Here is a 26,086-nt window from a genome sequence, read left to right on the forward strand (position 1 = left end):
GTCCAAATGAACCAAGGAAGTGAGGGGCCGCTTCAGTGAGGGAAGAGATGTGTCAGAGTGGGGACCCCAGATGGAGGAAGGAATCTGAATTCTAGTATTGTCCTCCCTGTTCTTCCTTCAGCTCCTTCATTTCCCTGAGACACGCAAAGTTCATCTTCAAACACTCTTTGTTAACAAGAAATCCCATAAGTTGTTATTCACCTTAACTCTTTTTCTTGATTGATCAAATAAGCATGGTAGAGAGAAAGGACATGAGTACTGAACACCTACTAGATACAAGTAACGAGCATGATACTAAATGAAATACCCATTTAATTCTCATGGGTGTTGCTCAGTCAGTTTCGAGATGTGGGATCTGAGGTTAAAAAGGTGCTAGTGACAGGGACCCCTGAACTCGGGGAGCCGGGCTTTGCGCCCAGGTCTGCGTGAGTCCAGAGCCTGTGTGTGTTTCGTTGGTCTAGGTGGCCTCCCACCGACTCACTCAGGTGTGTGTTTCCACAATCCCCATACATTCCAACAGCAGACAGAACAGCATTACTGTTTAGATCTGCTTCTGCCCACTGCGACCAGCAAGCACCCACGCAGTTCTTGTTGCGAAGGCTACCTTCCCACTCCCCCCCAGCAGCGTGAAAGTCCGACAGGCAGCAGGCTGGCGGCGCCGGGAGACCTGGGCACGGGTGTCAGGGTGTCCGACGGACCGCGGCACAAGTTCTGCCTTTCTCGTGTTCACTCACCGTCATGTGGCCAGAGGGCTCCCTACCTCTGACTCAGCGAGTTGGGGATGATAACAGGAGACTCCACCTCAGATGACCTTTCTGAGTAATAATCGAGGTCGATGAGTGGGGTGTTGAACAGGGAGCCCGGCAGGGGAAAACTACTCAGGGCGTGTTCGTTCTTACACTCGTTGGTCTCGTCAGACCGTCTGCAGTGTCTGTCACAGGTGTCCAGCAGCTGAACCCGTGTCACCTCACAGCATAGCCAGCCTCCTCCGCGTCCGCCAGGCCTTTGACCTCTTAAGTCTGTCCCCCTGGTTGGCTGTAGGTGTTCAACTGGAAATGGAGAGACTGCAGGGTCTGCAGGAAGGGCTGCAATGTGACGATGTGGACATCCAGATCAAGATCTCCTCCAAAATAGCCAAGGTAACAGACCTGGAGGACTGGTCAAGGGGTGGAAGAGGATTCTGGATTTCTTCCAAGTGAGTAAGCTGTGTACACCCCACTAGCACGGAGGGCAGCAGTGTAGCCACGCAAGCCGAGTGAAGGGCCTTTGTCCCGTCGTCTATGAACTCTGGGCTGACATGTGCCCAGTCGCTGCCTGCTGCTCATTTCATACTCTGGGAAACCTTGCCGACCAAGCGCCCTCTGCAGGTTGAGGGAGGCCGCGGAGTGGGGGAGAGGGACAGGGGCTGTAGGGTTCACCAGGTACACTCCATGTGCACTGCTCAATGCTAGAACCCTCATCCCTAGCAAAGTACCTAACCTCCCTCTCAGTGGTTGTGAGGACTGGTCGGTCAATTCACTCAGTCAGTCATTTATTCACCTAATCTGCCCTGTGCACTACTAAATGCCAGACTTGTCCTGAGCTCTAAACACAGAAAAAGACTAAATGCCTGCCCTCATTGAGCTTGCTTCCTAATAGACAGAGTCCGCCAAATAAATAAGTCAGATAGTGACAGCTGAGAAAAAATAAGTCAAGGAAGGGAAGGGGAATCCCTTAAGGAGGTCTCGGGAGGAGAGAAACATGCAGACCTCTGGAAAAGAGCATTCCAGGCAGAGGGGAAACAGCAAGTGCAAATGCCCTGAGGTGGTGAAAGAAGTAGATAATGAGATTCAGGAGATAGCCCAGTGGTAATTCAGGAACCTTGGCTTTTTACTGCAATTGAAATCTAAAGCCAGCAGAGGGTTTTGGTCCTACTACCTACAATTGTGCCAGTTGTGAAAAATGCGCAAGGGCACCCCCATGTCAGGTGGCATCATTCCTAAAGTAGACACTCTAGATTTATATGTATTGTGGCAATTATCCACAGACGGCAGTAAAAGGTCCAACAAAATCAGAGTAAAGGACAGAATACTTTTACCTAATTGGCAACAGCCTTTCTGGGCTGGTGGTGAAGAGGAACATGACTGCATTTATATTTCTGAAGGGTCATCTGGCTGCTGTTTAGACAAGGACATAGGCTGGCAAGAGCAAAATTACTGAACTAATTTGCAGGAAACCGTGAGGATCCAGGTGTGAGATTAGGTGACTTGGACTAAGGTGGCAGCTGCGGTGACAACAAGAGAGTGATCAGAATATGGGAGAAAAGCGAGGTGGGGACTTGTGGGGAACAGATGTCACATTAATATCTGACACATAATAGGTGCTCAAAATCATGAGTTCCCTTCCTTCCTTTCTTTCTAAACCAATACTCATCAGAATGTGATTTTTCTAAAAAAGAAAGAAAAAGATGGCCATTGAGCTTGGACCCCAGGCAGGTATTTGGTGCCACATAGAACAGAGAAGTTAGTCTAGTCCTTTGATCCAGGAACCGTGATAACTCACATACTGGCTAGGACACGCAACCCCAGGAACCATGACAACTCACACACTGGCTAGGACACGCAACTCCAGGAACCATGACAACGCACATACCGGCTAGGACAAGCAACTCCAGGGACCATGACAACTCACACACCGGCTAGGACACGCAACTCCAGGAACCATGACAACGCACATACTGGCTAGGACATGCAACTCCAGGGACCATGATAACGCACATAGTGGCTAGGACACGCAACTCCAGGGACCACGACAACGCACATACTGGCTAGGACATGCAACTCCAGGGACCATGATAACGCACATAGTGGCTAGGACACGCAACTCCAGGGACCACGACAACACACATACTGGCTAGGACATGCAACTCCAGGGACCATGATAACGCACATAGTGGCTAGGACACGCAACTCCAGGGACCACGACAACGCACATACTGGCTAGGACATGCAACTCCAGGGACCATGATAACGCACACAGTGGCTAGGAAACGCAACTCCAGGAACCATGACAACGCACATACCAGCTAGGACACACAACTCCAGGAACCATGACAACGCACATACCAGCTAGGACACACAACTCCAGGGACCATGACAACGCACACACTGGCTAGGACACGCAACTCCAGGGACCATGATAACGCACACAGTGGTGGCTAGGACACGCAACTCCAGGGACCATGAAAACGCACACAGTGGCTAGGACACACAACTCCAGGAACCATGACAACGCACACACTGGCTAGGACACACCACTCCCGGAACCATGACAACGCACATACCAGCTAGGACACGCAACTCCAGGGACCATGACAACGCACATACTGGCTAGGACACGCAACTCCAGGGACCACGACAACTCACACACTGGCTAGGACACGCAACTTCAGGAACCATGACAACGCACACACTGGCTAGGACACACTACTCCCGGAACCATGACAACACACATACCAGCTAGGACACGCAACTCCAGGGACCATGACAACGCACACACTGGCTAGGACACACCACTCCAGGAACCACGACAATGCACACACTGGCTAGGACACGCAACTTCAGGAACCATGACAACGCACATATCAGCTAGGACACACAACTCCAGGAACCATGATAACTCACATACTGGCTAGGACACGCCACTCCCAGAACCATGACAATGCACAAACTGGCTAGGACATGCAACGCATCATCAGGCCACTTAATGCAGGGGAAATCAGTTGTGAATAGGAATGTTTTCTTACCTACAGACTCCTAATGATGACTACCTTGCTTGGTTAAAGTCCCAGATAATACCTCTGGAATTCATGCAATCTGCTAACTTTTCTCACACACACACACACACACACACACACACACACACACTGCTATCATCCAACGTTCTGGGTAGTTCTTGTACACAGAGACCAAAATTGCAGTTTCATTCTCTTGACCTTTTATTGACTACTATGAATATTGAGACTGGGAAGAGCAAAGTCAGGGCTCGTCACAGTGCGCCCCCTGTGTGTTTGCCAAGGCACCTGGGGTTCAGCATGGTCTTACCACTCGGTGAGAGACTTTCCTGAATTCTCAAGTCTTAGCTATTCTTTGGCAGATGCGAGACTTGCTCTGGTTATAGGAAATGTGTGTGAAGTACTGTGAGGCATACGCATTGCTATGAAAACATTATGCATCGTTTTTCCCTATCACTTTAGTTTGGAGAGAAAATTGGGTTAGCAGGCCTGGGACTGGACAAATGTGAAATAATAAAGAGGCAACTCCAGGGAAAGTTTGCGTAGAGGTGAAAGGTCATGTCTCTGTCCTATTTCAGTATTTTCTCTGGTTTCTAAGGCCCAGTCATATGCTCAGTGCTTGCCAAGCCCATTGGTCTCCAATACCCTAAATCAAGGAATGAGCGCACGTGGTAGGTGACAGCATGAGTTTTCCGGTATATTCTCAGATTGTTAGCAAACTCATCCCAAGTGAAGAAGTGACCATGTTCCTGGAGGAAGTCCTGGACGGTCTGGAGACCCTCAACCCCACGTGTACAACGGCCTGTGGCATATGGATGATCACAGTCCTGAAGGAGCAGGGAGCTGCCTTGGAAGATCAGGTAAACTGACAGCCCATCCTGACAACCGGGCAGAATTCCAACCCTCAGAAACGCCAGGTCGGTGACCACTTCTCACTTTGTCCTCTGAGGGGCAGCAACCAGAGCGTGCGTAGCCCAGGAGGCCTCAGCAGAGACCCACGTTGTGTATTAACAACAGGCTCTTGCTGAGCGTCTCAGGCTGTCTCGATTGCCTCTCTAATCCGTGATCATAAAATCTTTCCAAACTGTCACTCCCTGGCCAGAGCACTGGGATCAGGGAAAACTGGGTCGTTAGATCTGCGAGGGTGACAGTGAGCTCATGAATGCTTTTGGGATGGCCACGGAGAGCCAAGGAGGCCTCTAACCCCACTGCCCTCTTCGGGCTGCTCCTCCCGCGCCCTACAGATTGTGTCTGGGTGAGGAGGGCTGTCGCTGAGGAACTGATGGAGGGCAAAGTCCTCCACCCCTCCTCCCAGCTGCAGAGGGACGCAGAGCAACAGGGTTTCAATGAAGGAAGCTTGGCTAAGAGCTCTGAATGAAGATGCTCTAGCCTCTCTCTGGAAGTCAGAAACAGGATACGCACCACGCAAAGGTTAATGAGGAGGAAAAGGATCTTTGACTCAAAGAGGGCTTCTCAAGGGAACAGGAGAAAGAAGTTATGGTCCCCACAGCCCAGCCAACCACCCTAAATCAAAGAATTCTCTACAGCATGACTTTTACAAATGACCTCTAGGTTATTACTTCCCAATCAGTTTTTTGCAAAAACATTTATTGACTACATACAACTGGCAGGCACTGTGGTAGGCATGAGAGAGTCAAAGATAATAAATCTAGAGTGTTTATGAATGTGTGCATTTAGCATGAAAGGGAGTCACACAATAGGTGAAGGTTTACCAAGGGACTTAAATCCTCTCCAAGAATCATTGAAAAGAGACTTTGTAATAATCATGTTGTGCTTAACCTAACAGTCTTTATCCAGAATAAACGAGAGAAACTTCCACTAGAAGCAACGTGACTTTGGCACATTTCCTTTTCCAAGTCAACAACCCAATTGTATCACATCATTCCACGCAACCCGCAGACGAACATCCAGATTCATAAAGGTGGCCTGCAGAGCCCTCTCGAATCTGGCTTCATCTTTGCTGTCCAACTGTCGTCCTTTGTCACCATGCTCCCTGTGCGCCGAGCTAGACCATTCACCAGTTCCAGAAGTCTTTTCTGCATTTCATTGTGCCCATGATCTCATGATGGTTTTTTATATAGTTTTCTTTATTTTTTATTTTATTTTATTTTATTTTAATTAAATTTATTGGGGTGGCAACAGTTAATAAGATTATGTAGGTTGCGAGTGTACGATTCCAGCTGTGTATTACATTGTGTGGCCACCACCCAAAGTCAAATCATGTTCCATCACCATATATTTGACCCCTTTACTGTTCACTACCCTTCACCCCTACCCCCTTCTCTCTGGTAACCACCATACTGTTGTCTGTGTCTATGAGTTTTTGCCTGTTGGTTCATTTGTTGCTTTCAGTATTATAGTCGACATATGAGTGAAGTCATATGGCTCTTAACTTTTTCTGTCTGACTTAATTCCCTTAGCATGATATTTTCAAGATACAGATTTTATTTTTTAGAGCCGTTTTAGGCTCACAGCAAAATTGAGCAGAAGGTATAGACTTCTCCTAACCCTCCTGCCCACACACACAATCACACACACACACACCCTCCTCTGCTCTCAACATCCCCCACCACAGAGGTACATTTTTTATAGTCGATGAACCTACACTGACACAAAATAATCACCCAAAGTCCCTAGTTGGCATTAGGGTTCACTGTTGGTGTTGACAAATGTATAATGACATGTGTCCACAGTTGTGTCATACAAAATAGTTTCACTGCTCCGAAAAGCCTCCGGGCTCTGCCTAGTCTCCTGGTTTAAATGTCACATCTTTGCCTGTGTTCTTCCTCATGAAGCTGCCTTTCACCACCGTGTCTAGCTTGCCTTTGAGATTGCTGTATATCCTTCAAGACCCCGACCCGATGTCCCTCCAAAGTGGCCTCAGTTACTTCTGGACTCCCCATCAGGCCTGTGTATCTCTTGTACACCATTTGACATACACTGTCTTGCACACAAGCCTTTGAGTATATGCCCAACAGCCTTCCCTAGACCACCTGTTTCTTTGAGAGAAGGCTGCATCTTCCTCATCTGGGGTAAATTGCTCAGTTCTCAACTCAGCACAAGACCTGGCACAAACCAGCCTTTCCCTAAATACTCACTGAATTGATTTAAGAATAACTACCCAGCCCTGGCCGGTTTGGCTCAGCGGTAGAGCGTCGGCCCACAGACCAAAGAATCACGGGTTCAGTTCCGGTCAAGGGCATGTACCTTGTTTGCGGTTCATCCCCAGCCCTGGTCAGGGGTCATGCAGGAGGCAACCAATCAATATGTCTCTCTCACATGGATGTTTCTCTCTCTATCTCTCTCCTACTCTTACCTGAAGATAAAATGGAAAAAAGTATCCTCAAGTGAGGATTTAAAAAAAATAAAAGGAATAAATACCCAATTTGTCAACAAGTCTCCTGAATAAGGGAAAGGCCATGTGTAGAATCGATGACCACTGCTAACATTTTTTATAACTCATCAACCACGCTGACCGAACACCCTACGTCTTTCCATCCTAGAGGGAAAACGACAGCTTAACGTTGGATTTGGCTTTTTCCTTCCAGCTGTTGGAGATTCTGAGCATAATCTACTACCACATGCCGATCCTCAGACAAAAGGAGAAGAGTTTCCAGGCTACCCTCGAAGCCGTGTCCCAGATCGCCAGCTTCCACACGGGCGCGGTCGTCGCCAACCTTCTTCAGAAGCCTCTGCCCTTCGACAGGTAGAGCCTGCTGAACTGGCCCCCCTCCGGGAAAGGCCACTCTTCAGGGCGTCGGGGACGGTCTGGGGTGGAGAGGAAGAGCCAGTACAGGTTAAAACGTCTCCCCTGAATAACAATTTTAAAATGGGTGTAGAATCTCAAGTGATGTTTTCCATATATATACATATACATATTCATGGAATAATAATGATGCTTTTCTTTTTTTAATATTTTTCCTTTATTGATTTTAGAGAGAGAAGAAGAGAAAGGGAGAGAGAGATAGAAATAACGATGAGCAAGAACATTAATTGGCCGCCTCCTGCATGCCCCCCACTGGGGATCGGGCCCACAACCTGGGCGTGTGCCCTGACCAGGAACCGAACCGGTGACCCCTTGGTGCAGGGGTCCATGCTCAACCACTGAGCTGCACTGGCCAGGCCCTTAATGATGTTTTTCTTAAATGCCCCATGGGAATACATGAGTATCAGAAAATGATTATTTCTCCGCTTTTTGGTTGCTCAGAATACACCTGGTTGAGAGGTGTCTGTCTTGATGGACGTTAACAAGCCTCAGTAACCCCAGGCCAGAAAGCTGGCTTGTTAAATACCCTGCCATCCCTGGGCCTGCTAACATGCCCGTCTGTCCTCGACGTGCTGGCTGGTCGTCATGTGGTTTCCGAGCGGTCAGACGGGAAGCTCGTGTTCCAAGGAGCTGTGTGTCCTCAGCCGCCTTCCTCGCTGCCTAGGGACACCAAGACGCTGTGGAAGGCTCTGGCCGAGCACCCGGCCTCCCGCGGCGGACTCTTGCGAGCCCTGACGGACAAGCTGGACAGCAGGCTGGAAGACGACCTGGCCAGCATGGGCGCCATCGCAGTGAGCCGGCACCCGTCCCGCCTGGGACTGGGCCCCGAGACTGTTCCACCGGGAGCTGGGGGAGCGTCATTGCTCACCCTTCTCCTCCGTGTCCTGGCTTTAAATCGACCCCCGTTCATAACAGACAAACACGGCAGTGATGGTGTCTGCGGCTGCCATTCTCCTCAGCCCAGAGAAAGTCGGGATCTGTATTCCCAAACCTGTCTCCAGCGACCTGAAGTGCCCTCTCTTTGCTGAAAGACCCCACTCCTGGAAAACGTCATTTTGCCTGACGGGCACCCCTGGGGTTTGGAGCCGCCCAACGCGGTGGCCCCGAGGAGGCCCATAGCTGGGTCGGGAAGTTTCCAGAACAGCCCTTCCTCCTCTGTGCCTTTTGGCCATAAGCGTGGCCCCCCGGGAGGCAGTGTCTGGGGAGAAGGCCAACTTGCCGAGCAGCCCAGTGAGGATGCCCTTGGCGGGAGGAGCCGCCTGACCACGGGCTCCTTTCTCGCTCAGGTGGCCTGTGCTATCCAAGAAGTGGTGTCAATAGGCACCCCAGTGGCAGGCTTGTACCCACAGCTGTTCACCCTCCTCCTGAAGCTGGTCAGCTGCACACTGGGCCAGGAGATGCCCGCTTCTTCCCTGAGCCTCCGGCGCCGGGTGATGCAGCAGGGGGAGCGGCAGCAGATGGCAGACCCCTGCAGGTAAGGGGCAGGCGGGGCTGTCCTGGTCCCAGACCCCGCGCCTGGGGCGTGGGCCCAACTACACATGAGGGCACGAGGCTCCACTGCACTTAAGCCTTGGACCAAGTCTTTCCTGAGTCAGTACTCGGTGCCACTGCCCAGAACGGTCACAGAACAAATAAGTGGCGGGAAGCAACTAGCCGGTGTGGCTCTATCACATCGATGTTTCTCTCTCTCCCTCCCTCCCTCCCACTCTATCTAATGATAAATAGAAAAATGTCCTCGGGTGAGGAATAAAAGAATAATACATGTAAATTCACTGAAATGTCATCCGTGAGAAGAGCCACACCTAAATCCATGCGTGTGCGTGTGTGTGCACAGGCAATAGCAACATCACAACCATTGTCTGGGTGACAACAGTGACACACTAGCCACAACACGACGCATCCAGACTTCTGAGGTGCTGCTTCAGAATCAATGAAATATGGCATTTTTTCATTTTCCATCCTTTAGGGCTTCATTTTCTCATGAGAGGTTGAGGCGATTTTGTGGTATTATTTACCAGCTCGAATCACCTCGATGTCCCCTTTGACCCCCAAACTAAAGTGTGAGACCAGGCTGCCTGTTTAACTTGCGCACCGTCGGTTAACGCAGGAGTGGCGGAGTGTGTGGGGCGGGCGGGGGGGGGGGGGGCGCTGGGGCAGCCACCGTTCACTGTGCAGGGTGACTCACTGGTGATGCCACCTGGCCCCTCAGGCTCTCCACCACAACTCTGAAGTGCGTGCAAGCCCAGGCCATGAGAGAGGGCCTGACCAAGGAGTCCGATGAGGGGGACAACCTATGGCCGCTGCTCCATGACCCCAGCACCCACCATCTCGGCGTCTGTGCACTGGCCAGGTAATGGGCAGGTACCCCAGGACTGGACACAAAGGAGAGAACGCAACACAGTAAAATACGGGCAACGTCGCTGAGCGCAGTGGACTCACCGGGGGCTGGTACATGGTCAAAGAGAAGAAATGGGGGAGAAGGAAAAAGGGGGCTGGGAAGAGATGGTAGGATCGGCCCAGAACTCGCCACCCCCTCAGAAAACCAGCGATGCATTGGAGAGTTCTAGGCAAACCACACTGGAGTCTGCCCTGGACAGCTCTGGGCAAACCACACTGGAGTCTGCCCTGGACAGCTCTAGGCAAACCACACTGGAGTCTGCACTGAGCAGCTCTAGGCAAACCACACTGGAGTCTGCCCTGGACAGCTCTGGGCAAACCACACTGGAGTCTGCCCTGGACAGCTCTAGGCAAACCACACTGGAGTCTGCTCTGGACAGCTCTAGGCAAACCACACTGGAGTCTGCACTGAGCAGCTCTGGGCAAACCACACTGGAGTCTGCAATGAGTAGCTCTAGACAAACCACACTGGAGTCTTCCCTGGACAGCTCTAGGCAAACCACACTGGAGTCAGGCCTGGACAGCTCTAGGCAAACCACACTGGAGTCTGCACTGAGCAGCTCTAGGCAAACCACACTGGAGTCTGCCCTGGACAGCTCTAGGCAAACCACACTGGAGTCAGGCCTGGACAGCTCTAGGCAAACCACACTGGAGTCTGCTCTGGACAGCTCTAGGCAAACCACACTGGAGTCTGCCCTGGACAGCTCTGGGCAAACCACACTGGAGTCTGCTCTGGACAGCTCTAGGCAAACCACACTGGAGTCTGCCCTGGACAGCTCTGGGCAAACCACACTGGAGTCTGCAATGAGTAGCTCTAGACAAACCACACTGGAGTCTTCCCTGGACAGCTCTAGGCAAACCATACTGGAGTCAGGCCTGGACAGCTCTAGGCAAACCACACTGGAGTCTGCACTGAGCAGCTCTAGGCAAACCACACTGGAGTCTGCCCTGGACAGCTCTAGGCAAACCACACTGGAGTCTGCACTGAGCAGCTCTAGGCAAACCACACTGGAGTCTGCCCTGGACAGCTCTAGGCAAACCACACTGGAGTCTGCACTGAGCAGCTCTAGGCAAACCACACTGGAGTCTGCCCTGGACAGCTCTAGGCAAACCACACTGGAGTCTGCACTGAGCAGCTCTAGGCAAACCACACTGGAGTCTGCCCTGGACAGCTCTGGGCAAACCACACTGGAGTCTGCTCTGGACAGCTCTAGGCAAACCACACTGGAGTCTGCCCTGGACAGCTCTTGGCAAACCACACTGGAGTCTGCAATGAGTAGCTCTAGACAAACCACACTGGAGTCTTCCCTGGACAGCTCTAGGCAAACCATACTGGAGTCAGGCCTGGACAGCTCTAGGCAAACCACACTGGAGTCTGCACTGAGCAGCTCTAGGCAAACCACACTGGAGTCTGCCCTGGACAGCTCTAGGCAAACCACACTGGAGTCTGCACTGAGCAGCTCTAGGCAAACCACACTGGAGTCTGCCCTGGACAGCTCTAGGCAAACCACACTGGAGTCTGCACTGAGCAGCTCTAGGCAAACCACACTGGAGTCTGCACTGGACAGCTCTAGGCAAACCACACTGGAGTCTGCACTGAGCAGCTCTAGGCAAACCACACTGGAGTCTGCACTGGACAGCTCTAGGCAAACCACACTGGAGTCTGCACTGGACAGCTCTAGGCAAACCACACTGGAGTCTGCCCTGGACAGCTCTAGGCAAACCACACTGGAGTCTGCACTGAGCAGCTCTAGGCAAACCACACTGGAGTCTGCCCTGGACAGCTCTATGCAACCCACACTGGAGTCTGCACTGGACAGCTCTAGGCAAACCACACTGGAGTCTGCTCTGGACAGCTCTAGGCAAACCACACTGGAGTCTGCACTGAGCAGCTCTGGGCAAACCACACTGGAGTCTGCAATGAGTAGCTCTAGACAAACCACACTGGAGTCTTCCCTGGACAGCTCTAGGCAAACCACACTGGAGTCAGGCCTGGACAGCTCTAGGCAAACCACACTGGAGTCTGCACTGAGCAGCTCTAGGCAAACCACACTGGAGTCTGCCCTGGACAGCTCTAGGCAAACCACACTGGAGTCAGGCCTGGACAGCTCTAGGCAAACCACACTGGAGTCTGCACTGAGCAGCTCTAGGCAAACCACACTGGAGTCTGCCCTGGACAGCTCTGGGCAAACCACACTGGAGTCTGCTCTGGACAGCTCTAGGCAAACCACACTGGAGTCTGCCCTGGACAGCTCTGGGCAAACCACACTGGAGTCTGCAATGAGTAGCTCTAGACAAACCACACTGGAGTCTGCCCTGGACAGCTCTAGGCAAACCATACTGGAGTCAGGCCTGGACAGCTCTAGGCAAACCACACTGGAGTCTGCACTGAGCAGCTCTAGGCAAACCACACTGGAGTCTGCACTGAGCAGCTCTAGGCAAACCACACTGGAGTCTGCCCTGGACAGCTCTAGGCAAACCACACTGGAGTCTGCACTGAGCAGCTCTAGGCAAACCACACTGGAGTCTGCCCTGGACAGCTCTAGGCAAACCACACTGGAGTCTGCACTGAGCAGCTCTAGGCAAACCACACTGGAGTCTGCACTGAGCAGCTCTAGGCAAACCACACTGGAGTCTGCCCTGGACAGCTCTAGGCAAACCACACTGGAGTCTGCACTGAGCAGCTCTAGGCAAACCACACTGGAGTCTGCACTGGACAGCTCTAGGCAAACCACACTGGAGTCTGCACTGAGCAGCTCTAGGCAAACCACACTGGAGTCTGCACTGGACAGCTCTAGGCAAACCACACTGGAGTCTGCCCTGGACAGCTCTAGGCAAACCACACTGGAGTCTGCACTGAGCAGCTCTAGGCAAACCACACTGGAGTCTGCCCTGGACAGCTCTAGGCAAACCACACTGGAGTCTGCCCTGGACAGCTCTAGGCAAACCACACTGGAGTCTGCTCTGGACAGCTCTAGCAAACCACACTGGAGTCTGCCCTGGACAGCTCTGGGCAAACCACACTGGAGTCTGCCCTGGACAGCTCTAGGCAAACCACACTGGAGTCTGCTCTGGACAGCTCTAGCAAACCACACTGGAGTCTGCCCTGGACAGCTCTGGGCAAACCACACTGGAGTCTGCAGTGAGCAGCTCTAGGCAAACCACACTGGAGTCTGCTCTGGACAGCTCTAGCAAACCACACTGGAGTCTGCTCTGGACAGCTCTAGCAAACCACACTGGAGTCTGCCCTGGACAGCTCTAGCAAACCACACTGGAGTCTGCCCTGGACAGCTCTAGGCAAACCACACTGGAGTCTGCCCTGGACAGCTCTAGGCAAACCACACTGGAGTCTGCTCTGGACAGCTCTAGCAAACCACACTGGAGTCTGCCCTGGACAGCTCTGGGCAAACCACACTGGAGTCTGCTCTGGACAGCTCTAGGCAAACCACACTGGAGTCTGCCCTGGACAGCTCTAGGCAAACCACACTGGAGTCTGCAATGAGTAGCTCTAGACAAACCACACTGGAGTCTTCCCTGGACAGCTCTAGGCAAACCACACTGGAGTCTGCACTGAGCAGCTCTAGGCAAACCACACTGGAGTCTGCCCTGGACAGCTCTAGGCAAACCACACTGGAGTCTGCACTGAGCAGCTCTAGGCAAACCACACTGGAGTCTGCACTGAGCAGCTCTAGGCAAACCACACTGGAGTCTGCCCTGGACAGCTCTATGCAAACCACACTGGAGTCTGCCCTGGACAGCTCTAGGCAAACCACACTGGAGTCTGCTCTGGACAGCTCTAGGCAAACCACACTGGAGTCTGCACTGAGCAGCTCTGGGCAAACCACACTGGAGTCTGCAATGAGTAGCTCTAGACAAACCACACTGGAGTCTTCCCTGGACAGCTCTAGGCAAACCACACTGGAGTCAGGCCTGGACAGCTCTAGGCAAACCACACTGGAGTCTGCACTGAGCAGCTCTAGGCAAACCACACTGGAGTCTGCCCTGGACAGCTCTAGGCAAACCACCCTGGAGTCAGGCCTGGACAGCTCTAGGCAAACCACACTGGAGTCTGCTCTGGACAGCTCTAGGCAAACCACACTGGAGTCTGCCCTGGACAGCTCTGGGCAAACCACACTGGAGTCTGCTCTGGACAGCTCTAGGCAAACCACACTGGAGTCTGCCCTGGACAGCTCTGGGCAAACCACACTGGAGTCTGCAATGAGTAGCTCTAGACAAACCACACTGGAGTCTTCCCTGGACAGCTCTAGGCAAACCATACTGGAGTCAGGCCTGGACAGCTCTAGGCAAACCACACTGGAGTCTGCACTGAGCAGCTCTAGGCAAACCACACTGGAGTCTGCCCTGGACAGCTCTAGGCAAACCACACTGGAGTCTGCACTGAGCAGCTCTAGGCAAACCACACTGGAGTCTGCCCTGGACAGCTCTAGGCAAACCACACTGGAGTCTGCACTGAGCAGCTCTAGGCAAACCACACTGGAGTCTGCCCTGGACAGCTCTAGGCAAACCACACTGGAGTCTGCACTGAGCAGCTCTAGGCAAACCACACTGGAGTCTGCCCTGGACAGCTCTGGGCAAACCACACTGGAGTCTGCTCTGGACAGCTCTAGGCAAACCACACTGGAGTCTGCCCTGGACAGCTCTGGGCAAACCACACTGGAGTCTGCAATGAGTAGCTCTAGACAAACCACACTGGAGTCTTCCCTGGACAGCTCTAGGCAAACCATACTGGAGTCAGGCCTGGACAGCTCTAGGCAAACCACACTGGAGTCTGCACTGAGCAGCTCTAGGCAAACCACACTGGAGTCTGCCCTGGACAGCTCTAGGCAAACCACACTGGAGTCTGCACTGAGCAGCTCTAGGCAAACCACACTGGAGTCTGCCCTGGACAGCTCTAGGCAAACCACACTGGAGTCTGCACTGAGCAGCTCTAGGCAAACCACACTGGAGTCTGCACTGGACAGCTCTAGGCAAACCACACTGGAGTCTGCACTGAGCAGCTCTAGGCAAACCACACTGGAGTCTGCACTGGACAGCTCTAGGCAAACCACACTGGAGTCAGGCCTGGACAGCTCTAGGCAAACCACACTGGAGTCTGCCCTGGACAGCTCTGGGCAAACCACACTGGAGTCTGCACTGAGCAGCTCTAGGCAAACCACACTGGAGTCTGCCCTGGACAGCTCTATGCAAACCACACTGGAGTCTGCCCTGGACAGCTCTAGGCAAACCACACTGGAGTCTGCTCTGGACAGCTCTAGGCAAACCACACTGGAGTCTGCACTGAGCAGCTCTGGGCAAACCACACTGGAGTCTGCACTGAGTAGCTCTAGACAAACCACACTGGAGTCTTCCCTGGACAGCTCTAGGCAAACCACACTGGAGTCAGGCCTGGACAGCTCTAGGCAAACCACACTGGAGTCTGCACTGAGCAGCTCTAGGCAAACCACACTGGAGTCTGCCCTGGACAGCTCTAGGCAAACCACACTGGAGTCAGGCCTGGACAGCTCTAGGCAAACCACACTGGAGTCTGCTCTGGACAGCTCTAGGCAAACCACACTGGAGTCTGCCCTGGACAGCTCTGGGCAAACCACACTGGAGTCTGCTCTGGACAGCTCTAGGCAAACCACACTGGAGTCTGCCCTGGACAGCTCTAGGCAAACCACACTGGAGTCTGCAATGAGTAGCTCTAGACAAACCACACTGGAGTCTTCCCTGGACAGCTCTAGGCAAACCATACTGGAGTCAGGCCTGGACAGCTCTAGGCAAACCACACTGGAGTCTGCACTGAGCAGCTCTAGGCAAACCACACTGGAGTCGGCACTGAGCAGCTCTAGGCAAACCACACTGGAGTCTGCCCTGGACAGCTCTAGGCAAACCACACTGGAGTCTGCACTGAGCAGCTCTAGGCAAACCACACTGGAGTCTGCCCTGGACAGCTCTAGGCAAACCACACTGGAGTCTGCACTGAGCAGCTCTAGGCAAACCACACTGGAGTCTGCACTGAGCAGCTCTAGGCAAACCACACTGGAGTCAGGCCTGGACAGCTCTAGGCAAACCACACTGGAGTCTGCACTGAGCAGCTCTAGGCAAACCACACTGGAGTCTGCACTGAGCAGCTCTAGGCAAACCACACTGGAGTCTGCACTGAGCAGCTCTAGACAAACCACACTGGAGTCTGCACTGGACAGCTCTAGGCAAACCACACTGGAGTCTGCCCTGGACAGCTCTAGGCAAACCACACTGGAGTCTGCACTGAGCAGCTCTAGGCAAACCACACTGGAGTCTGCCCTGGACAGCTCTAGGCAAACCACACTGGAGTCTGCCCTGGACAGCTCTAGGCAAACCACACTGGAGTCTGCTCTGGACAGCTCTAGCAAACCACACTGGAGTCTGCCCTGGACAGCTCTGGGCAAACCACACTGGAGTCTGCCCTGGACAGCTCTAGGCAAACCACACTGGAGTCTGCTCTGGACAGCTCTAGCAAACCACACTGGAGTCTGCCCTGGACAGCTCTGGGCAAACCACACTGGAGTCTGCAGTGAGCAGCTCTAGGCAAACCACACTGGAGTCTGCTCTGGACAGCTCTAGCAAACCACACTGGAGTCTGCTCTGGACAGCTCTAGCAAACCACACTGGAGTCTGCCCTGGACAGCTCTAGCAAACCACACTGGAGTCTGCCCTGGACAGCTCTAGGCAAACCACACTGGAGTCTGCCCTGGACAGCTCTAGGCAAACCACACTGGAGTCTGCTCTGGACAGCTCTAGCAAACCACACTGGAGTCTGCCCTGGACAGCTCTGGGCAAACCACACTGGAGTCTGCTCTGGACAGCTCTAGGCAAACCACACTGGAGTCTGCCCTGGACAGCTCTAGGCAAACCACACTGGAGTCTGCAATGAGTAGCTCTAGACAAACCACACTGGAGTCTTCCCTGGACAGCTCTAGGCAAACCACACTGGAGTCTGCACTGAGCAGCTCTAGGCAAACCACACTGGAGTCTGCCCTGGACAGCTCTAGGCAAACCACACTGGAGTCTGCACTGAGCAGCTCTAGGCAAACCACACTGGAGTCTGCACTGAGCAGCTCTAGGCAAACCACACTGGAGTCTGCCCTGGACAGCTCTAGGCAAACCACACTGGAGTCTGCACTGAGCAGCTCTAGGCAAACCACACTGGAGTCTGCCCTGGACAGCTCTAGGCAAACCACACTGGAGTCTGCAATGAGTAGCTCTAGACAAACCACACTGGAGTCTTCCCTGGACAGCTCTAGGCAAACCACACTGGAGTCTGCCCTGGACAGCTCTAGGCAAACCACACTGGAGTCTGCACTGGACAGCTCTAGGCAAACCACACTGGAGTCTGCCCTGGACAGCTCTAGGCAAACCACACTGGAGTCTGCACTGAGCAGCTCTAGGCAAACCACACTGGAGTCTGCAATGAGCAGCTCTAGGCAAACCACACTGGAGTCTGCCCTGGACAGCTCTCGGCAAACCACACTGGAGTCTGCACTGAGCAGCTCTAGGCAAACCACACTGGAGTCTGCAATGAGCAGCTCTAGGCAAACCACACTGGAGTCTGCCCTGGACAGCTCTAGGCAAACCACACTGGAGTCTGCACTGAGCAGCTCTAGGCAAACCACACTGGAGTCTGCTCTGGACAGCTCTAGGCAAACCACACTGGAGTCTGCAATGAGCAGCTCTAGGCAAACCACACTGGAGTCTGCCCTGGACAGCTCTAGGCAAACCACACTGGAGTCTGCAATGAGCAGCTCTAGGCAAACCACACTGGAGTCTGCTCTGGACAGCTCTAGGCAAACCACACTGGAGTCTGCAATGAGCAGCTCTAGGCAAACCACACTGGAGTCTGCACTGGACAGCTCTAGGCAAACCACACTGGAGTCTGCAATGAGCAGCTCTAGGCAAACCACACTGGAGTCTGCTCTGGACAGCTCTAGGCAAACCACACTGGAGTCTGCACTGAGCAGCTCTAGGCAAACCACACTGGAGTCTGCCCTGGACAGCTCTCGGCAAACCACACTGGAGTCTGCTCTGGACAGCTCTCGGCAAACCACACTGGAGTCTGCTCTGGACAGCTCTCGGCAAACCACACTGGAGTCTGCTCTGGACAGCTCTCGGCAAACCACACTGGAGTCTGCACTGAGCAGCTCTCGGCAAACCACACTGGAGTCTGCACTGAGCAGCTCTAGGCAAACCACACTGGAGTCTGCCCTGGACAGCTCTAGGCAAACCACACTGGAGTCTGCACTGAGCAGCTCTCGGCAAACCACACTGGAGTCTGCTCTGGACAGCTCTCGGCAAACCACACTGGAGTCTGCACTGAGCAGCTCTCGGCAAACCACACTGGAGTCTGCACTGAGCAGCTCTAGGCAAACCACACTGGAGTCGGGGGTGCGGTAGCACTTCTTGCCCTGAGCACCCTTTGCAAAGGACTCGGGTTCCTGCTAGAGAAACCAGCCTCCCGCTGCTCAGAAGCGACAGCCTGTGCTACAGGAGGCTTGCTGTTTGTTCTAGGAGCATGGCTGTGTGGCAGCAGGGCGTCATCGCGAACATCATGGAGCAGCTGCTGCCCTCGCTCACCTCCTCCTCGGAGAACTACCGCATAACCGGCACCGCTTTCTTCTCCGAGGCAAGGCAGCAGCCCGCGGGTTTCTCCCGGGGACCCTCAAGGGAGCTCTGGCAGTGGACTGGTCCAGAGACTGCCGGAGACGTGGTCCCTGAGCAGGGAGTGAGGAAAGGAACCCGTCCTCAACCTCTTCCCTTCCTCTGGTCTGCAGAAGTCCACCTCCCAGGGCAGAGGAGGGTGGAGGACCCGTATGAGAGGGACAAAGCCCGAAAGAACCACCTGGCACACTGCTGGCCCCACACTCTGGGATAAGGGCAGTCCCTCGGACCCAGAGACGGAGCATTATCACCGACTCCGGTTTCCCTGCCCTTCCCGCTCAGCTTGATGAGAAGCACCTCCTTAACTAGGTGGCCTGTTGCATCACACGTACCGTGACCTGGGGCTGCTGACATCCAGAGCTCAGTTCCTGCAAGGCTTGCTCGTTCCCCAAGGGCTCTTCCTCCCTGTTCCCTGAGAGCTGGGCCCTCTTCACTGGGGTCGCCATGCCTCTGCCACTGTCCTGAAGGGGGCCCACTCCCTTAACTGAAGGGGAGCAGTGTGTTGCTTTCAGCTCATGAAGGAGCCTGTCATTTGGAAGCACCGGAATCTCTGCGACGTGCTCATCTCCATGGACCAGAGCGCCTGGGACTGCAACGCCACCTTGCGGCAAATGGCCATCCGGGGCCTCGGCAACACCGCCTGCGGAGCCCCTCACAAGGTCACAGGAGTTGGGGGCCCGGGGGATACTTTATTTAAGGAGAGTTTGAAATACTTATTTACTAACCCCCACCTCGTGGTTGCCAAGAAGTTAAGCACAAATCCACGTAAGTTGCCGAAGTCGCAGCTCTCGGGTTAAAGTACGCGTGAGCCCAACAGGGTCCCAGTCCCCTGTCGGGGTCTCCTGGGCTACTCCAGGTACACGCACAGCCGTTTCAGAGATTAAGAGACCTCGTTCCAAACAGGTGAGGAAGCACAAGCAGATCATACTGGAATCCGTCATCAGAGGCCTGTACCACCTGGCGCGCACCGAGGTCGTCTGTGAGAGCCTGAAGGCGCTCAGGGGCATCCTGGCGCTGCTCACGGACCGCGACGTCAGCTTCTACTTCAAGGAGATCGTGCTGCAGACGAGAACCTTCTTTGAAGACGTAAGTGAGCCTGTTCAGGAATTCCACACACACACAAGAAGTGAGCGAACACATGGGTGCGGGTGGTGCCTGTAGTGGATGACACTGGTGCCCCACCCACCGTCCTTGGCCTGCCCCAAGGCCCCCTGCACGGAGGTCACCTGACAGACCTCTGCAGGCTGTGGCTTCCTGTCTCTCCGTCGGAGGGGCCTCTCTGGTCCGGGAATCATAACTGGTCTGAGCAGGGTGGGCCAGGCGTTGGGGAAGGACCCTCGAATGATAAGAAACAGGAGTTTGTCAACTCCCCAGCCTCCCCACCCCTGGGGGTCGAGCTCCACCTTCTCACAAGGATAACACACTCAATATCCCTGAGGTAGTTTTGGCTCTTCCCTGCCTCGTCCCCTCGCCCCACCATGCCCCCTGGGCTCACCTTCCACATAAATTACTTATGACTAAATCCTCATCTCAGAGTGTGCTTGGGGGGAATGCAAGTGATGACCTTACGCAGTACAGGACTACGGCCCCAGGAAAGACGTTGTCGTCTCCAACACTCTCTCCTCCACATCTGAGATGCAGACTCACAACATGCACGTGGTTCATCTCATCCAGGAGTCCCTGTGCACCGTGCACAGCTCACGGGCCAAACCGGGCCCAGAGCACCTGTTTGTACATTGAGTTTTATCGGAAACAGCCGTGCTCCCTGGTTGCATGTCTGTGGCGGCTTTCCCGTTTCATTTGCAGAGCTGATCAGTCGTTACAGAAACCAGATGTCCCCCAAAGCCCAGATGATTTACTGTCTGGCCGTTGAGGGGGAAGTTGGTCAACTCTCTGATCTAGTCCATAGCCCTCATCTCAAAAACTGTCAGGCAGCGATCCTGGGCTGGGGAAGGTCAGTTTCCTTTGTAACTTCTGGGAAACTCAACTTTGTTTATTTTGGGCGTATTCACTGTCATCAGTGTAGAAATCTACTTCACGTCTAACTGAAATCGGTCTCTTTGGGATCGAGTCCGTCCATGTTGTGTTGTCAGAGGAGATGAGGTGGAAGACGGCTTGTTGCCTCCTCCTGAAACACGGAGGCGTTATTAGATCACCTGTCTACCTCCGGTCTCCAGACCGGAACGTCTGCATTCCCTTCATTATTCATCATAAAGCTAATTTTTCAGCTCCTTAAGTATTTTACAAGCCAGGGACTGTGTTGTATCTCTAAACGAGGCCTGAGAAGTATCGAACAGAAGCCTCTCAAGTCCTTCTGTTCCTATTTACTCATTTCTGGTGTTTTAAAAACCGTGCTCTTTCTTCCTGACCCTTGGCAACTTATTAACCACACAAAGCTCTAGATTGTAGCCCTCAGTCTATGCCCACCGTCCATGGGTCTCCAGTTCTGTATTTTCCAGCTCCCTTGTTTACTTACATGCTGGCCTCAACCTGACCTTTGAAGGGAACTTTCTGCTCATTTCCCGTCTGCCTTCTCCAATGTATCAATATCACTCTTCTCTTCTCATCTTGTTCTCAAAAATGTTTACTTGGCTCCCACTCCATCTTCTGTAAAATAACGAATGTGTTCTTTTTCTTGACTGCACACATAGTTGATGAGGATCTTGAACAGCAAAGGGCTGAAGTCACCCCTGCAGAGCCCCATCTGTGGGTCAGGATCCCCTGGGTGGTTGTTGACCCAGTGATGATAATTCTCTTGGATCTGAGCCTCCAATAATCCCAAGGTTACCTATGACGTTTGTGGTCAAGGTAATGCTTTTCTGTCTTAATGCAGAAGAAAAAAAATCTCAAGTCTTGCTGGTTGTTAGGTTAGACCTTGTCGCCTTCCTAATAGGTATCCATTCTCTCGCATTTGCAAAAACATTTGATGAAACTTGGGTCCTAGCAGTAAAATGCAATTTATTCTCCAGTAATCCTCTCTTTCTGCAAATATATTTAACTATACTTTATGTTACTTTGCCCCTCTATAGTTTCTATAGATTAAACATACAATTTTGTAATCTCCAATTTCCCTCCCCACCCTTCTCTATCAATATTTAAGTATTTGTCCTAGACTTCTCAGAACATGGCGACGCTTGGATGAAATGGTAGAACAGAAAGTATGGCTGCCGCCCCTGCTTCAGGCCGGTTGCTACTATTTCCCACGCTGTCACCCTGAGCAATCAACTTACTCTGTGACTCCACCTTCTCAACTCAAAACAAGGACCTTAAACGCGAATGTCCCTCCCAGCACCCAAAACAGTCGTACAGGTCTCTTGTCTGCCTTTTCCTCATCCCCGTTAGGTGACTCTTCCCTAACCTCTCATTAGGCCATCGGTTTTGGAAAATTCAAAAGATTTTTTTTAAGTAAATGTCTCTCTACCTTTTGAGTACTTTGTTTTCTTTTATTAGTCTGCTTTCTTTTTTAAAGTAATACCTTTTAATGACATATCCTGACCTCATTCCTAGTACAGCTAAGAACACTCCATTAGCCCTGGCCGGTTTGGCTCAGCGGTTAGAGCATCCGCCTGCGGCCTGGAGAGACCCGGGTTCGGTTCCCGCTAAGGGCATGTACCTCGGTTGCAGTTTGTCGCCAGCCCCAGTTGGGTCGTGCGGGTGGCAGCCACTCAATGTGTCCCTTTCACATCGATGTTTCCCTCTCTCTCTCTCTTCCTCTCTCTCCCTCCCACTCTAACTGTGCAAAAAATGGAAAAATGTCCTCGGGTGAGGAAAAAAAAAAAAAAGAACACTCCATGACACGAGGTCACAGTGCATGTATCCGTTTAACTTTGCCGGCCCTTCCACGAAGACCATCTTTATTTTTTTCTGGAAGATCTTTATTAACTTCCCTTTTCATGGCATTTTGTTTATGGGCCCACTTACACATTTAATTTGCCACTAAAATTAAGCCCTCGGTCTTCTCTCCCTCGTGTTCACGGGGATGCTTTACGCTGGGCCTTGTTTATTGCCATCCAAAGAATATGCTGCTGCCGAGGTCAGGTTCTCTCTCGCTCCTCTGCCCCGACATGGGTATTGTAAACGGATTTTCCAGACCTGGGGGGTGGGGGGTCGACCCTCCAGAGTCTGTTGGAACTCTGAACCATAGCCGTGAAGTAGCTGAGATCACAGAAGGCCATCTTTCTCCGCCACCTTCCCCTTTGGGTTTTAAGATCATCGTCTACCATTCAGGAGAACAAGCAAAGAAATTCCAGAATTTCACATTCGCACGGATAGGCCCGAGCCCTTTTTGTTTATCCTCTCTCTCCGCGACCCGAAGCCCACATTTCCGAGCGGCCTGTGACTCCATCAGGAAGTGCTTGGCACCGCGAAGAAGGGTCCTGGGCCTTGGGCAGTTCGCCTGAGAAGCCCCAGAACTCCAGGCCGCTTCGTGTAAATACGAAACAGGCAGGAACCCTCGCTGGCTTTCGGCCCCTGCTTCTCATTCCTGTGGTCACATTCCCCTAGCTACTCAGAAGCGGGAGCCAAGCCTCCGTTGTACAGTGTCACTGAAGCCCCAGACCCCAGGCCATTCGAACTCGTCCTGTGGGGTAGAGAGCTGCAGGGAAAGGAGCACCCGGGGCTCGGACCGACTGCACCCGGGCCTGGGCGCCTTCGCTGAAGTAGGGCGGGGGGGGGGGGTGCTGGCCGGAAATGGCCTGACGGGGGACTCACCATGACATGCATCTGTCGCCACAGGAGCAGGATGATGTGAGACTGACTGCCATTGTCTTATTTGAGAATCTGGCATCCCTAACAGGAAGAAGGTGGAAGATTTTTTTTGCAGAAGAAATTAAAAAGAGCATGATTTCATTCCTTCTCCACCTCTGGGACCCCAATCCCAAAGTTGGAGCTGTAAGTGGCCCTTACACAGACACCCGCACCTGCCCGTCCCCGAGGCCCTAAGGGCGACAGGTCCCCTCCGGCGGCCGGGCCACACGGCAGAGCCGGGGTCACGCCCTGGCGGGACCTGAACACCACCCCTCCAGTGCTGGCTTCTCTCGCCATCTCTTCTGGAGTTTGCTCCTCCGTCCTTGACACTGGAAGGTGGCAACGCCGACTGAAGCCTTTCCCATCACCGACGTCTGCTGCTCCTGTCCCAGCGCTAGTGACATTTCCTCCCTGGGAGGCCACCCGGCTCGATGGACCGGACGCGGAAAACTCTGTTTTTCAGGCTTGCCTTGACGTCCTGATGGTCTCCATTCCTTTCCTGGGCCTCCAGGACCTCTACGGGGTGTTGGATCGTCTCCTTGACGGTCAGGATCCACCCCGGGCCAGGGATTTCTACAGGCAGTTCTGTGTGAAGCTGGTGAGTGTGCCGTCAGCGCTGGGAAACAAGGCAGGAGCCGGGCAGCTCCCAGCAAGGCAGACAGCGTGGTGGGGGTCTCCGGCCAGATGCAGAACTGTCTTGGCAAATGGCCACGATCTCGGTATCCTGCCGTATTTCCCAAGTCCTGGCTCTGTTGACTAGTCCCATTAGCCCCGTACCTTTCTGATCAAACTAGGTTGGAATGGCCCTAAGACAGCGCCCGGTGGAATGATGAACGCTGTGCGGGTATCGCCGGCCTTCAGGTCTCCTTCTTAGGACCTCTGTCTGGGAGGCTGATTTCACGAAGGGTCTCTTTCCGGTCGCCCTCCTGGCACTACGCGTCTCTTCTAGGCCAAGAAAAACCAGGAGATCCTGTGGATCCTCCACACACACTCGTTCACCTTCTTCGCCAGCAGCTGGGAGGTGATCAGGAGCGCAGCCATCAAGCTCACAGGTGCGGGCCCCTCCACGTGCCCCCAGGTGTATCTGCCCTTTGCCACCTCGTTCTGCCTTGACTGCAGGCTACTCCAGTCTAAACCCTGGTGTGGAGGGTATGACAAGAAGGAAAGAGAGAGAGGGGAAGGAAGGAAGGAAGGAAGGAAGGAAGGAAGGAAGGAAGGAAGGAAGGAAGGAAGGAAGGGAGGGAGGGAGGGAGGGAGGGAGGGAGGGAGGGAGGGAGGGAGGAAGGGAGGGAGGGAAGGAAGGGGGAGGGAGGGGAGGGAGGGAGGGAGGGAGGGAAGGGGGAGGGAGGGGAGGGAGGGAGGGAGGGAGGGAGGGAGGGAGGAAAGGAAGGGAGGGAGGGGAAAGGGAGGGAGGGAGGGAGGGAGGAAGGAAGGAAGGAAGGAAGGAAGGAAGGAAGGAAGGAAGGAAGGAAGGAAGGAAGGAAGGAAATGTACGCCTTGCAACAACTCCCCTGAAAGGAACCTGTTCTCTTTTGCAAATGAAAATGTGCGTCTTCTGACTTCCTAACTCTCGCTCACCATGCTGGGCACTTCATGCTTCTTTGGCTTCCAAGCATTGCTCCTTCTTTATCCCAAGTCTTTGCTCCAAACCTGCTGCCCCTGCCTCAGACATTTTCCTTGGCATCATCTCTTAACATAACCCACACCCGACCTCAGCCAGGTCGCGCTGAGAGCTGGCAGCAACGTGATGCCCGTGTGTCGGTGGGGCCGGTGCACCTTGGCTCTGCTGCGAGGCTCCAGACAACTCCCTCCTGTGCGCTGCTCCTTGTCTGATCTATAAAGTGAAAGAGGAAGTCAGTGAATCTCTGAGGATCCTTCTGTGATGAAATTCTGAGTCTCATCACAATGCCTGTTCCAACTGATCCCCCAGTGTGAACAGGCCCACTAGCTTGGCCACTTTTAAGAGTGGAGATGCTTTATTGGGTCCTGTGTATAATTCCACAATTACATTGTAAACTTTTTGAAGACAGGGACTATATCTTAGACACGTTTGAAACCCTGACAACGACAGGCACACCCCTGGGAGGACACGCTGTGAGCTTTCTCAAATGCACATGGTGTGTGTGACCACTTCCAGACATGGCACCCAAGACCCAGTAGACGTGCTCCTCGCATCATCTGGGGGAGCAGGGGGAGCTGTAGAGTTTGTTCGTTTGCTAGACAGACCGTTTCATCTCTGAGCAGGTGTGGAGTCTGACCTGAGCCGCTTTGCGTGGCCTCGTCCTCTGTAATGAAATCAGTACCTTTCTCCCCGGTTGATTTTAGATGCCATCGTCTTCAATCTGACCAACCAGTACGTGGAGTTATTAGACAGAGAACAACTGACCACACGTGAGTGCCAACCCGTTCCTGCCTGGCATATGGCTGCATTCTTAGAGGAAGAGCGACTAATGCCGCTCCCAGTGCCATGTTAGCCCAGGGACAGAAATCGTGGTGCCCCGTTATTGTCTCCAATGCTCCTAGACACTGGATTATCTCCAGGGTGTAAGCGAGCCCCAGTTCCACCCCTCTGCAGGCATCAGACCCAACAGACCACAGTCTTCTACTTGTCTGTTGATCACGAGGTCAGGAGCTTCTCTTACTGTGTTTCAGTGTTCAAGCAGCCTCTCCGCTCGGGCTCCCATCCC

The 26,086-nt window shown here is 53.2% G+C and overlaps 1 protein-coding gene across 1 annotated transcript in view; it reads left to right on the forward strand.

Annotated features, from left to right (window-relative positions):
• Nucleotides 1–26,086, forward strand: part of MROH2B (maestro heat like repeat family member 2B) — a 68,790-nt gene that overhangs the window by 42,505 nt on the left and 199 nt on the right. Inside the window, exons 29-41 of the mRNA XM_036278853.1 lie at nucleotides 1,042–1,139; nucleotides 4,480–4,632; nucleotides 7,342–7,499; nucleotides 8,224–8,350; nucleotides 8,846–9,033; nucleotides 9,769–9,909; nucleotides 18,504–18,618; nucleotides 19,166–19,312; nucleotides 19,557–19,739; nucleotides 23,388–23,543; nucleotides 23,863–23,997; nucleotides 24,349–24,451; nucleotides 25,725–25,790. Coding sequence (XP_036134746.1) covers nucleotides 1,042–1,139; nucleotides 4,480–4,632; nucleotides 7,342–7,499; nucleotides 8,224–8,350; nucleotides 8,846–9,033; nucleotides 9,769–9,909; nucleotides 18,504–18,618; nucleotides 19,166–19,312; nucleotides 19,557–19,739; nucleotides 23,388–23,543; nucleotides 23,863–23,997; nucleotides 24,349–24,451; nucleotides 25,725–25,790 — 1,770 coding nt within the window. The remainder of the gene's footprint in view (nucleotides 1–1,041; nucleotides 1,140–4,479; nucleotides 4,633–7,341; nucleotides 7,500–8,223; nucleotides 8,351–8,845; nucleotides 9,034–9,768; nucleotides 9,910–18,503; nucleotides 18,619–19,165; nucleotides 19,313–19,556; nucleotides 19,740–23,387; nucleotides 23,544–23,862; nucleotides 23,998–24,348; nucleotides 24,452–25,724; nucleotides 25,791–26,086) is intronic.

This window comes from Molossus molossus, unplaced genomic scaffold (assembly GCF_014108415.1).
Source record: "Molossus molossus isolate mMolMol1 unplaced genomic scaffold, mMolMol1.p scaffold_m16_p_3, whole genome shotgun sequence".
NCBI classification, from domain to species: domain Eukaryota; kingdom Metazoa; phylum Chordata; class Mammalia; order Chiroptera; family Molossidae; genus Molossus; species Molossus molossus.